This window comes from Piliocolobus tephrosceles, chromosome 1, assembly GCF_002776525.5.
Source record: "Piliocolobus tephrosceles isolate RC106 chromosome 1, ASM277652v3, whole genome shotgun sequence".
In the NCBI taxonomy this organism is placed as follows: domain Eukaryota; kingdom Metazoa; phylum Chordata; class Mammalia; order Primates; family Cercopithecidae; genus Piliocolobus; species Piliocolobus tephrosceles.
This window is the reverse complement of record NC_045434.1, coordinates 169,721,795-169,735,417: the sequence shown is the minus strand read 5'-3', so window position 1 is coordinate 169,735,417 and position 13,623 is coordinate 169,721,795. Positions and strand designations below refer to the sequence as shown.

The 13,623-nt window shown below is 38.1% G+C and overlaps 1 protein-coding gene across 10 annotated transcripts in view; it reads right to left on the bottom strand.

Moving 5' to 3' along the window:
* TUT4 (terminal uridylyl transferase 4) overlaps positions 1-13,623 on the bottom strand; it is a 133,781-nt gene that overhangs the window by 88,569 nt on the left and 31,589 nt on the right. For all 10 annotated transcript variants that reach the window (XM_023188532.2, XM_023188499.1, XM_023188544.1 and 7 more), the window contains 2 exons: positions 7,429-7,592; positions 219-335 (listed from right to left, as the gene is read on the bottom strand). In XM_023188532.2, the coding sequence (XP_023044300.1) occupies positions 219-335; positions 7,429-7,592 (281 nt within the window). The remainder of the gene's footprint in view (positions 1-218; positions 336-7,428; positions 7,593-13,623) is intronic.

Sequence of the window (13,623 nt, the reverse complement as noted above, 5' to 3'; positions counted from 1 at the left end):
AATCAACATTCTACAGGATGAGCAAACTGGTCTCAACAAGCTTCCTTCCTTCCTGATTACCTCAGATAAGGAAGGCAATAATAGCTTCCAAAGCTATCACTTCAGTTACTAATATAAGATTGGACAAATATTTCATTTTTAGTTTCACAAATAAAAAATATTTGATATGGTTTTATAACTTGAAAAATAAATAAAAGTATTTTTAAAAAAGAACTTACCAAAATATTTTTCTTATGTCGTTTCTCCTTTATATGTTTATGAGCTCCCTGGATATTTTCAATGTGAATTAAGCAAAGTTTGCATAGATACCGACAATTGGTATATTCTGGTGATCGCTGAAGAGACAAGTTTAAAAAATGCATTTTATTCAGAAAACAGAGGAGTAAACTACTGACTATGTAAGTTAATAATACAATTACGTAAGTAGACAAAATAAGCACTGAAGGTTTTCTCCTTATCCTTTCCTTCTTCTAAAGTAATAGTTTTTAATAAACTTATATACCAAAGAGACAGTAGTCCTTTTTCAAAATAGTCATCATAGAAGATTACATACTACATACATCATAGGAGATTACATACAATATCTAACAGTATCATGGTAATGCTAAATTATGTTTAATATTCATCTAATATCATCTTTAGAATCCAATGTAAAGTCGAGCCGGGTGTGGTGGCTATGCCTGTAATCCCAGCACTTTCGGAGGACGAGGCTGGCGGATCACTTGAGCTCACAAGTTGGAGACCACCAGCCTGGACAACATGGAGAAACCCATTCTCTACTAAAAATACAAAATGTAGCCATGCATGGTGGCGCAGGCTTGTAATCCCAGCTATTCTGGAGGCTGAGGTGGAAGAATTATCTCAGCCTGGGAGCCAGAGGTTGCAGCAACAAGCCAAGATCGCATCACTGTACTCAAGCCTGGCCAACAGAGTAAGACTTCGTCTCAACCAAAAAAAAAAAAAGAAAGAAAGAAAGAAAAATGAGGTCTTGCTATTTAGTCTTATTCCAATGTTGTCCCTAAAACTGATTTCAAACTTAACTTGCAGCCATTTTGATTACTATAAAAAAATAAAATCTGCCCTCCAATTGGGGATTTCAAAAGAATGGGCCATAAATATGGAAGAAATTTCAAAAGCTGAGTTCGAAAAACACTCCAATCACAATATCATGGGAATAAATGAACAACCTCCTGAGGTCACTACTGAAGGGAATAACAATTCTAACACACTAAACTATCAGTCACAGAACGTCACTCATACTTCATATATGTATTCTCTAAATACTAATAAAACTTAGTAATTACTGAGTACCTGTTATGTGCCAGGCACTATGCTAGGTGTTTGACATACAATTTGTCATTTTAATTCCTCTAATCATCCGATTAAATTGCCATTATTTTCAACTTATAGTTGTGAAAACAAAAGCCCACAGAACCTGCACCTTTTACAAGGATGTAGCAGTATTAAGTGGAAGACACCGAATTTAAATTCCTGTACATATGAATCTGAAGCCAACATTCTACACAGATTATGCAATAAAAAATTACAAACACACAATAAATGCATGTGGAATTTTTAAAGTTTCTAATGCCTTACACTGAAACTTTAGCAATGCTTAGTTTTTATTTCAGATTGATTTACGATATTCAGCAGGCTTCAGCTTCTGACAAAAAGATTCTTTCACCTCAGAAAATTACACGATTTCTTTTAAACGAGAAACTTGCTCCAAATTTAGCAACAATCCTGCTACAGACTAAAAATAAATACAGCCACAAGAGTATAGTATTAACCTTTCAACAATCCTATCAGAATTCCCCATTTTATTGGCAAACTAAAACTCAGGGACTAAATAATTTGCCCAAGGCAACAAGTAAGAAAGAAAAGTTGGCTCAATCTAGTTATTTCAATTCTCTAGCATAAAAATTCTGTCAAATCAGTTCCTACTGGAGAATGAATTAAGTCCTCAAAGAAAACGCTACCTCTTAGTTTCAAAACAACTACTTCTTTACTCGCCAAATATATTCTGAGCTCATATTATACAGCAAACATTTTTCTAGGAGCTGGGGATAAGAGCAGTAAACAAAATAGAAATCCCTGTCTGTATGAAATGACATTATAGTGTAAGGAGACAGGTAATAAACAAATGCACAAATATGCATGGGGTCGGTGGAGTTACTGCTTTTTAAAAGTAGAGACATCACTTAAGACCTTACTGATAAAGTAACTTTAAGGAAGTGAAGGATAAAGCTGTGTGGATATCTGAAAAGACACATTTCAAGCAGAGGAAAAAGTGAATGCCAAGGCCCTGAAGCAGGAAGGTACCTAAAATATTTGAGAAACTACAAAAAAGTTAGCATAACTGGAACAGAGAGCTAATAGGGGACAGAACACAAAATCCCTTGTGAAGACTCTGACTTTCATTCTAAGTATTGAGGAAAGCCATTGAAGGTTTACGAGCAGAGAATTACAAGATCTAAATCATTTGCTTTCTATATTGAGAACAGAAGCAGGAAAAAGCTACTGCAGTTAACAGAATTAATTCAATAATCCAAAAAAGAGATTATGTTGGCTTAGTTCAAGGTGAGAGTGGTGAAGGCAGTAAAAAGGGTTGCTTTCAGGAGTTGAAAGCATATATACAAAATACCTAAAGCCCTGTGTACTGATGAGGTCATTAAGGAAGTCATGAAATCAATTATGTGAACTTTTCAATTGTAAAATGTTAGCAGACCAAAGACATGTCTATCAAGAAAATTTTGGTATTACACTGAACGGGGAGTCAGAAGGCCTCGGATGACGTCTCCACTGACCTTGGATAAAGCTGTATCACTGCAGCCTGGTTCTATCTCCTATAATAAAAACTGCTCTACCTGGTAAAGTAATTCAGTTCTACAAGTAGCTCATCTTTATTTATTACTACATACCAGGTCTTGTGCTAAAAACTTTACTTGTATTATTTTATTTAATCCTCATAATAGTCCTGTGAGCTAGGTGTTATAATTGTCATCAATCCCATTTTACTGATGAGTAAACTGATGTTTAAAGAATTTAAATAATTTATCCAAGGTTATCCAACCAGTAAGTGGCAGAGCTAGACCCAATGACTCCAAAATCCATACACTTGACCACTGTGCACACTGTAATTATCAACCAATCACTTCGTGCAAGGCATGTACTGGGCACAATATCAAATCAGACAAAACTGCTCTCTTCATCATAAACTTTCTAGTTTCACAGAAAAAAAATACATAAAAAAGTTAACATTTTTTATTATAGTTTTATTTTACCATTAAATAAACCGACTAGTAAATCTCTAACTTTCTGCAAACAAGCTAGAACAAAGATTTCTGGGTATTTCCAACTCAATATTTAACATTCAATCATAAGAAAATTTACCCTTCTGATCTAATGGTTTGGACTTATTTCTTCTTTGGTACAGAGCAAAAATCTACAGTCTACATCTTTATTCTTCAATTAGGTAATCTATGGAAACACTGTGAACCAAAGGACCTGAAGAAATAAAAAATAAAAAATAAAAAAAACACCTGGGAATATTCTTAATGAGTGTCTAAATTTGGTAAAGAAAAATGTTAATTAAGAGGACAAGCCGGTTGTGGTAGCGCATGCCTGTAATCCCAGCTACTCAGGAGGCTGAGGCATAAGAATCACTTGAACCCAGGAGGCAGAGGTTGCAGTGAGCCGAGATTGTGCCGCTGCACTCCAGCCTGGGAGACAGAATGAGACCCTGTCTCAAAAAAAAGAGTACAATGAATTTGCCTGAGCACTGTGGCTCACACCTGTAAACTCAGCACGTTGGGAGGCCGAGACCAGTCTGGGCAACCTGGCAAAACACTATCTCTACAAAAAATATTAAAAACTAGCAGGGTTGGGCCGGGCGCGGTGGCTCAGCCTGTAATCCCAGCACTTTGGGAGGCCGAGACGGGCGGATCACGAGGTCAGGAGATCGAGACCATCCTGGCTAACACAGTGAAACCCCGTCTCTACTAAAAATACAAAAAAACTAGCCGGGCGAGGTGGCGGGCGCCTGTAGTCCCAGCTACTCCGGAGGCTGAGGCAGGAGAATGGCGTGGACCCGGGAGGCGGAGCTTGCAGTGAGCTGAGATCCGGCCACTGCACTCCAGCCCGGGCAACAGAGCAAGACTCCGTCTCAAAATAAATAAATAAATAAATAAAAATAAATAAAAAAACTAGCAGGGTTGGTGGCACATGCCTATAGTCCCAAGTTACTCGGGAGGCTGAGGTACCTGAGCCTGGGAGGTCGAGGCTGCAATGAGCCATTATTGCACCACTGCAATTCAGCCTGGGCAACAAGAATGAGACCCTGTCTCAAAAAGAAAAAAGAAAAAAAGAGTGCAATGAATTGCACCAAGTTCAAGAGGCCAAATAATTAAAAAAAAAAAAAAAAGAGTACAATGAATTGAAAGTAAGTTTGGAGGGCATGAGAAATAAAGAGGTGTCAGAAAGAAAAGGGATTACAAATATTTACACTGGTTCTGGCACAGTAACTTTACATCATTACTGACTATATAAATTCAACAACAAATAAAATGTTTTCCAATGCTTCCAAGCTTTATTTTCACCCCAGGCCATTTTTCCTACTACCATCAAATACCTATTCCATCCCAACTTCTTCCTTCTTTCAGTAACAACTGACCTTTCCTGCTTCATTCCTATGTAACTTCCCCATCAGTTTTCTGCTTATTTTTCTTGAAAATACATTTCTTCGTATTTCCTTTATACATGCAATTTACCTACACCACCTTTCTCCTACCTACCTGGTCAATTCCTAGCCATTTCTTGAGAGACAGCTCCAATGTCACCTTATAAAGCATTCTCCAAATTAATGCCTCTATACTCACGACTTAAATTGGTCACTTTTGTCTATGATACCATTTTCAAAAAATACTGTTATTATCACTAGTATTTGCTTATGTGTCTTTCTCTAGTGAACTCCTAGAAAAGCAATCATGTTTTTTAAAATGTCAGGTACTAGATCATGGTACATAAAAGGCATTCAATATTTATTCTGACAATGGACAAAACTATAACACCTAGCGCATAGGGCTGTTATGAGGATTAAATAAGATAACACAAGTTTCTGGCACAAAATCTGCTATGTATTAAGTACTAAATAAAGATGAACAGAATTGAATTATTTTACCACGTAGGTCAATCTTTATTATATTATAAATAAGGAGACAGAATCAGATTCCAGTGATACAGATTTATCCAAGGTCAGTTGAGATGTCATCCAGAAATTTACTAATCCCAGAGGAAAAGTGACAGAATTAAGTAAAGACAGAACTAAGTAAAAGGCCGGACATGGTGGCTCCCGCCTGTAATCCCAGCACTTTGGTAGGCCAGCGTGGGTGGATCATTTGAGGTCAGGAGTTCAAGACCAGCCTGGCCAATATGGTGAAACCCTGTCTCTACCAAAAATACAAAAATGAGCAGGGCATGGTGGCGCACAATTGTAATCCCAGCTACTCAGGAGGCTGAGGCAGGAAAATTGCTTGAACCCAGGAGGTGGAGTTTGCGGTGAGCTGAGATCATGCCAATGTACTTCAACCTGGGCAACAGAGTGAGACTCCGTCTCAAAAAAAAAAACACACACACACACACAAAAAAACACAAAAAAAGCAAAAGAGCAAATTGCAAAAAAGACTTCCTTTTAACTAGGATCTGGTAAGGTTAACTATACAACCCAAACTCTCTCCTGTATTATGGTCCTCTACTCCTTGATATTCCTTTCTCTTTTCATGTGGCAACTACTCTGCTGTAAATTCTATTAATAACCCACGATTGTTCTTTTTCAATCTAGATACAATTTCATTTTTCTAAACTATACAAAATCATACCATTTCTTTCCTTATTTATCAAGAATGATGACCTATTTCCTCGTAAGCATATTTACAAATAACCCAAGTATGTATTTGTCAATAGTTTCATTTGTGATTTTTTTTTTTTTTTTTCTTTTTTGAGACAGAGTCTTGCTCTGTCGCCCAGGCTGGAGTGCAGTGGCACAATCTTGGCTCACTGCAACCTCTGCCTCCTGGGTTCAAGCAATTCTCCCGCCTCAGCCTCCCAAGTAGCAGCTGGAACGACAGGTACTGACTACCACACCTCGCTAATTTTTGTATTTTTAGTAGAGACAGGGTTTCACCATGTTGGTCACGCTGGTCTCGAATTCCTGACCTCAAGCAATTGGCCCGCCTCAGCTTCCCAAACTGCTGGGATTACAGGTGTGAGCTATTGGGCCTGGCCGTGATTTGTGATTCTTTCCTTCAAAACCTAGCAGTGTTTTTATTGAGGCCAGGAATGTGTATTTCTAGATTAAGAAATTAGGCCAGGCACGGTGGCTCAAGCTTGTAATCCCAGCACTTTGGGAGGCCGAGACGGGTGGATCACGAGGTCAGAAGATCGAGACCATCCTGGCTAACATGGTGAAACCCCGTCTCTACTAAAAAATACAAAAAAACTAGCTGGGCGAGGTGGCGGGTGCTTGTAGTCCCAGCTACTCGGGAGGCTGAGGCAGGAGAATGGCGTAAACCCAGGAGGCGGAGCCTGCAGTGAGCTGAGATCGCACCACTGCACCCCAGCCTGGGGACAGAGCGAGACTCCGTCTCAAAAAAAAAAAAAACAAAGAAATTAATACACAGGAATAAGATACCAATGGCTAGGATAGTTCCTAATACGTAGTAAATATTCAATAAATATAGGAAAAGAGAAAAAGGAAGAAGTCTAGTGTGTTTTATGGTGTTTGCTATTTTATTTCCATCAATCTGAATGGATTTTTAACTTCTAATGGGAAGATATTACCATTTTCACCAATACATCCCCAGTGCCTATTATAATACCTGGCACAAAACAAGTGCTCAGTATCTATTTGATGAGTGATTAAATCAGAGGTCAGCAAGTTTCTTCTGTAAAGGGGCAAATAAATATTTTGGTAGACATTTTATGCTTTGGCAAAGACTAAATATTTTATGCTTTTCAAGCCATATAAGCTCTGTGACAACTACTCAACTCAAATTTCCCATTGTAGCATGAAAGCAGCCATAGACAATATGTAAACAAATAGGCATGGCTATATTCCAATAAAATGTTTACCAAAAACGGTGGTGAGGCTAGGTGTATTATAACACATTCAAAAACAAAAACAAGGGATAGACCATAGTGTGCTAACCCTTGGGATGAATGAAGTCAGACTCACAGATAATAAGTAACTGCTGAAAAAGAGAGGCAACAAAGAAAAGAGGCGAAGAAGAAGAAAGGTAGAGAAGAGGGAAGTAAGGAAAGATGAATGCTACCTCTGTCTTACGAATAAAGAAAAATAAAAAGAGCTATACTTGGGGAAAACAGTTATGAAACACACATTTCCCCCCAAATAACTAAAACAACATAGTATACTTTTTCAAGTCGAAAGATGTGATCTCTTTCTAAGCGTTCTTCTGCTTGTTTCAACCCTAGCCTCTGCTCAGGTGTCAATGTAGATTCATCTATCACAGTGGCATTTTCTAAATAGTCCATCTCTGAAGAATTTTCTTTATTAGATTCATCATTCTTCATTTTACCTAGAAAAGAAACCAATCACTCAGTTATCATTAGAACTGGTATATTTTAAAATTTTTAATGGAAAACAGACATTAAATTTATACACAGAAAAATATTATTTCCTTATATTTTCCTTAGGAAAGTATACAAGTTGGTATGCATATATAAAATATAGGTAAGAGATATACATTTTATCAAAAGTCACAAAGAAAAACTTTCAAGGGTCAAATGACTAGCCTGTTCTTCCAACCTACCCATCAAGAGATACATAACTGAGACTACATTACACAAAGCTAATATAACATAATCATCTTGTAGAATCTCTCAAGTCAATCTGATAAAAAACTGTTTGGAGTACCACTCAAAGAAGATTAGTCACTGAACTAAATTCACTAGCAATTAAAACAACATAGGTATACTCCAGACCACAAACCCACACAAGGCTCCTTCTTCTTTCCTTACACAGAACTCCTGGATATCTCCACTACATTAATGGTTTTCCTTTGCTTCTCTGCCTCCTAACTAGATTGTATTCTCTTTGAGGCATAGACTATGTTTTCACCTTTGGCATCTGCAGCATGTAGCAGTATGTATCTAATCTACAGTAGGTTCCTCCACCAGTGTGATTTTTAAAATATAAACCAAATCACCTTATTCTCTTGCTTAAAACACATAAATGGCTTCTGAAGAGTTCAGAACAAAGTTTTAACTCCCTAGCGTATTACACACAGTCTCTTGCCCTCATGAAGGCAGTAAACAGAACAATTCCAAGTTGTAATAAATGTTACAAAGGAAAAAAGCAAGGAACTGAGAGGGAGACCAACTTTAAATATGGGAGCCAGAGAAGGTTTCTCTGAGGAGATACCATTTAAGCCAAAATCTAAAGAAAAAAATCTAGCTAACTTGCCTGTAACTCTAACCTCAGATCTTGCCATAACACTTTTCACTTCATATTAAATGTGCTAGAATTAATCACCAAAGCTGTTTCGAGTCTCAATGTCTTTATGTATGCCACTCCCTTCTCCATTGATACTCCCCAATTAAATTAATATTTACCTGTCCTTCAAAATTCAGCTTAAGCACCACTTGTTTCCATAAGCCGGTCTGATATTCTCTTATTCTATTACCCTCTACTATCTCACATTTACAGAGTAATCAAATTTGTATTCATTTATCTATCTCCTACATTAGATGACCAGGGTCTTACTTTTACCTTCAGATTTTAATACAATGCCTAGATCCGAGCTAATGCTCTGTGTCATGTTGAATAAACAAATCATCTGGATGTATCTATGAGCATTTCGAAAAAGAAATGCTCATAGATCATCAATAAATCTCTCCATTCTGTCCTCAAAAGCCAACTGCATGGCATCTAGAGGAACCCTGACAGTCAAGCCTACCTTTTGATAGCAGTAATTTTCTGAAGAAAGAAATGGTATGCCTCTGGAGATGGTGCATTTCCTACCACAAGAACACAGGAATTTCTAGACTAGGAAGGCAAACTCAGATAAGGATGTTATAAAAAGGATTCAAACACAAGAAGTACGGCTAGGTTACATAAGTGTTTCTTAAATTACAGTTGGAGGAACATTGATGCACTACAAGCAATTTGCAATTATGTCCTAATATTTGGAAAAAAGATTTCATTTTTTAGCAACCATTTTATTATGGAAATGTAAAAGAAAAGATGAAATCCTAGTATTATTTCTACTTTTCATGAAAAAGGATAGTAAGAAGACAATATAATAATGTAACCCTTTTCTCTTTTCTATATGTATAACGGGCCTTGTGTGACAAGGTAACCATCATCCGCAAATCTTGTAAAACTATCGTTTCTGCTAATATAAAGAACTAAAGAAAGCTGCCTAGCTTTCTTTAAAAGTCAGAAATATATGAAATTATTTAATTTTCTGGAATCAACATATAAAACAAAATAATATCAGGCAGAATGTCCTAAATTGTGTTCCAAAAACACTAGTTCATTACATGTTAATACTCTCACAGAACAAGAATTGAAAACCTGTATCCACACAAAAACTTTTACATGAATGTTCATAGAATATTCACAATAACCAAAGGTGGAAACAATCCAAAAACCCGTTTCTGATGAATGGATAAACAAAACGTGGCATATGTACACAATGGAATATTATTCAGGGGTTGCAGTCAGCTCAGGCTGCCACAACAAAATACTACAGTCTGGGTGGCTTAAACAACAGAAATTTATTTTCTCACAGTTCTGGAGACTGGAAAGTCAAAGATCAAGGTGCCGGCAGGGTCACTGTCTGGTGAGGGCTCTCTTCTTGGACTGCAAACAGCCACCTTCTTGCTGTGTGTTCACATGGCCTTTCCTTGTAGGAGAGAGGTTCTCTCTTCTTTTTTATAAGGCCAGATTAGGACCTCACCCTTATGACCTCATTTAACCTTAATTACCACCTAAAAGCCCTGTTTCCAAATACAATTATGTTGGAGGTTAGGGCCTCAACATATGAATTTGGGAGGGGATATAATCCAGTCCATAGCAACAGTCTTAAAAAGGAATGAAGTACTGATACATGCTACAACATGGATAAACCTTAAAAACATGACACTAAATGAAAGCCAGACACAGAAGACCACATAATGTATGACTTCATTTCTATGAAATATTTAGAACAGGCAAATACATAGGAATAGAAAGTGTATTAATAGTTGCCAGAGGCTAGGGAAAGGGGGGAATGGGGAGTAACTCTTAATCGGCATAGGGTTTCCTTCTGGGATGATGAAATTAGACAGTAGTAATGATTGTGCAACACTGTGAATGTACTTAGTGCCATTGAACTGTATACTTTAAAATGGTTAAGATGGTAAATCTTATATGTATTTATCACCAAAAAATTTAAATACAGAGTTAGCATACAACTAGCAATTCCCTTCTAAATATATCTACAGAAAAAATGAAAACGTACATCCACACAAAAACTTTTACACAAATGTTCAGAACAGCATTATTCAGAATAATCAAAAGATGGAAACAATCCAAATATCTATCAACTGATGAATGAACAAAATGTAATATATCCATATAATGGAATACTATTTGGCAATAAAAGGGAATGACATACTAATACATGCCATAACCTGAAGTAACTTTGAAAAAAATATGCTAAGCCAAATAAGGAAGGTACAACAGGCCACGTATTATATTATTTCATTTACATAAAACAGGCACATCTAAAGAGAAAGGAAGTAGATTCATGGTTGTCAGTGGTGAGGAGGAGGGGGTAATGAATACTGACTGCTAATGGGTACGGAGTTTCTTTGTGGAGTGATGAAAATGTTCAGAATTAGATACTGATAGTAGCGCAACTTTGTGAATATAATAAAAACTACTGAATACTTAGATTTTTTAAATAAAAAAAAATTGACCCAACAGCAAGACAGAATTATATACTTTAAAAGGATGAATTTTATGACATATAAATCCCAGCTATTTGGGAGGCTGAGGCAGGAGAATTGCTTGAACCCGGGAGGTGGAGGTTGAAGCAAGCTGAGATCGCGCCACTGCTCTCCAGCCTGGGCATCAGAATGAGACCCCATCTCAAAAAAAAAAAAAAAAAGGCCGCAAAGGAAGTTTAAGAGAACTAGCCATATGGACATTTGGGAAATGAGTGTTTAATGCAGAGGAAAAAGAAATGCAAAGTTCCTCAGATGGATATCTGGATATCTACCTTCTCAATTGAGGAAATTCAAGAAAGCCATGCAAATGGAGCAGAGAGAAAGGGTGAGAAGTAAACAAATGAGGGCAAGGCAGAGAAATAGGGGAGTGTCACAGTGTCACAGATCGTGTAAGGCTCTACTAGCCACTGTAAGAACACCAGCTTTTACTCTGATGGATGGGCAGCCACTGAAACATTCTAAATACTAGTAATGTGATCTGACTCATTTTAACAGGATCACTCTGCTTGTATACTGAAAACACAATGAACGGTGATATAAGTGAAAGTAAGATGAGTTGGTGCATGCTGCTCAAAAGCATAATCTTGACGAGCAGCATCAGCATCACTTGGGAGCTTATTAGAAATCCAATTTATCAGGCCTTACCCTAGGCTTTCTGCATCATAACACTCTGGAAATGAGGCCCAAGACTCTGCATTTCAATATGAATCCCAAACAATTTATATACATATTAAAGTTTGAGAAACGCAGATCAGGAATACTCTCTCGTCAAATATTCACCTGGCTCATTCAACTCTTTCCTTCAAGAATTTGCTCTAATATGACTTTCTCATTGATACTTTAATTCCACCACTACCAATAGTAGTATCATTCCCTATATCGTTACTATTTTATTTTTTTCAAAGGATTTAAAACCACCTTACTTAACTTACTCTATGTATTTTTTTGTTGTTGTTGTTGTTGAGGCTGGAGTACTGTGGCCGGATCTCAGCTCACTGCAAGCTCCGCCTCCCGGGATCACGCCATTCTCCTGCCTCAGCCTCCCCAGCAGCTGGGACTACAGGCGCCGCCACCTCGCCCGGCTAGTTTTTTGTATTTTTTTTTAGTAGAGACGGGGTTTCACCGTGTGTTAGCCAGGATGGTCTCGATCTCCTGACCTCGTGATCCGCCCGTCTCGGCCTCCCAAAGTGCTGGGATTACAGGCTTGAGCCACCGCGCCTGGCCTTTTCTTTTTTTTTTTTGAGATGGAGTTTTGCTCTTGTTGCCCAAGCTAGGGTGCAACGGCGCGATCTCGGCTCACCACAACCTCCGCCTCCCACATTCAAGCGATTCTCCTGCCTCACCCTCCCAAGTAGCTGGCATTACAGGCACGCACCACCATGCCTGGCTAAGTTTTTGTATTTTTAGTAGAAACAGGGTTTCACCATGTTAGCCAGGCTGGTCTTGAACTCCTGACCTCAGGTCATCCATCTGCCTCGGCCTCCCAAAGTGCTGGGATTATAGGAGTGAGCTACCGTACCTGGCCAACTTACTACATATTTTTCTTATTTATTTTGTTTGTTATCTGCCTCATCCCACTAGAAAATTAACTCCGTAAGGGTGGAATTATTGGTTCCATCACTTCTATATTCCTAATCACTAGTTCAATTCCTGGCATGTAGTGGACACCAAAAAACAAAATTTTATTGAATAAATGAATAAATGACAAAAAGAAAAATGATGTAAGTGCTAGGTGGGAGCTAAAGTTAGGCCTAACGGAGAAGACTGAGATCAATCAAATTTCTATATAACCCATCAAGTCCAAATAGATAATGATCTAGCCATGTATGGTAGCTCACGCCTATCATCCCAGCACTTTGGGAGGCCGAGGCAGGCAGATGGCTTGAGGTCAGGAGTTCGAGACCAGCCTGGCTAACATAGTGAAACCCCGTCTTTACTAAAAATACAAAAATTAGCTGAGTGTGGTGGTACACACCCGTGGTCCCAGCTACTCGGGAGGCTGAAGGACAAGAATCACTTAAGCTCAGGAGGTGGAAGTTACAGTGAGCTGTGATCACGCCACTGCACTCCAGCCTGGGCGACAGAGTGACTCTGTCTCAAAAAAAAAAAAGACGGCTGGGCACAATGGCTCACGCCTGTAATCCCAGCACTTTGGGAGGCCAAGGTGGGTGGATCACAAGGTCAGGAGTTCCAGACCAGCCTGATCAATATGGTATAACCCCGTTTCTACTAAAAATACAAAAATTAGCCAGGTGTGGTGGCATGCGCCTGTAATCCCAGCTACTCAGGAGGCTGAGGCAGGAGAATCACTTGAACCCGGGAGGTGGAGGTTGCAGTGAGCCAAGATCATACCACTGCGCTCCAACCTGGGCAACAGAGTGAGACTCTGTCTCCAAAAAAAAGATAATGATCTAAAGGTTTTACTGTATTTATTTCACAAAGAATCAATCTAATAAGAAATCATTAATTCAAATATTATTAATTTGGATGTTTTTATATGGGAAAAAAGAAGTGCTAAAACAATTATGTATAAACATGACTTCAAGGCAAATATTATACATATCATACTATACATGAATTTAAAGAGAATTAAAACATCAGAAGCACTTATTT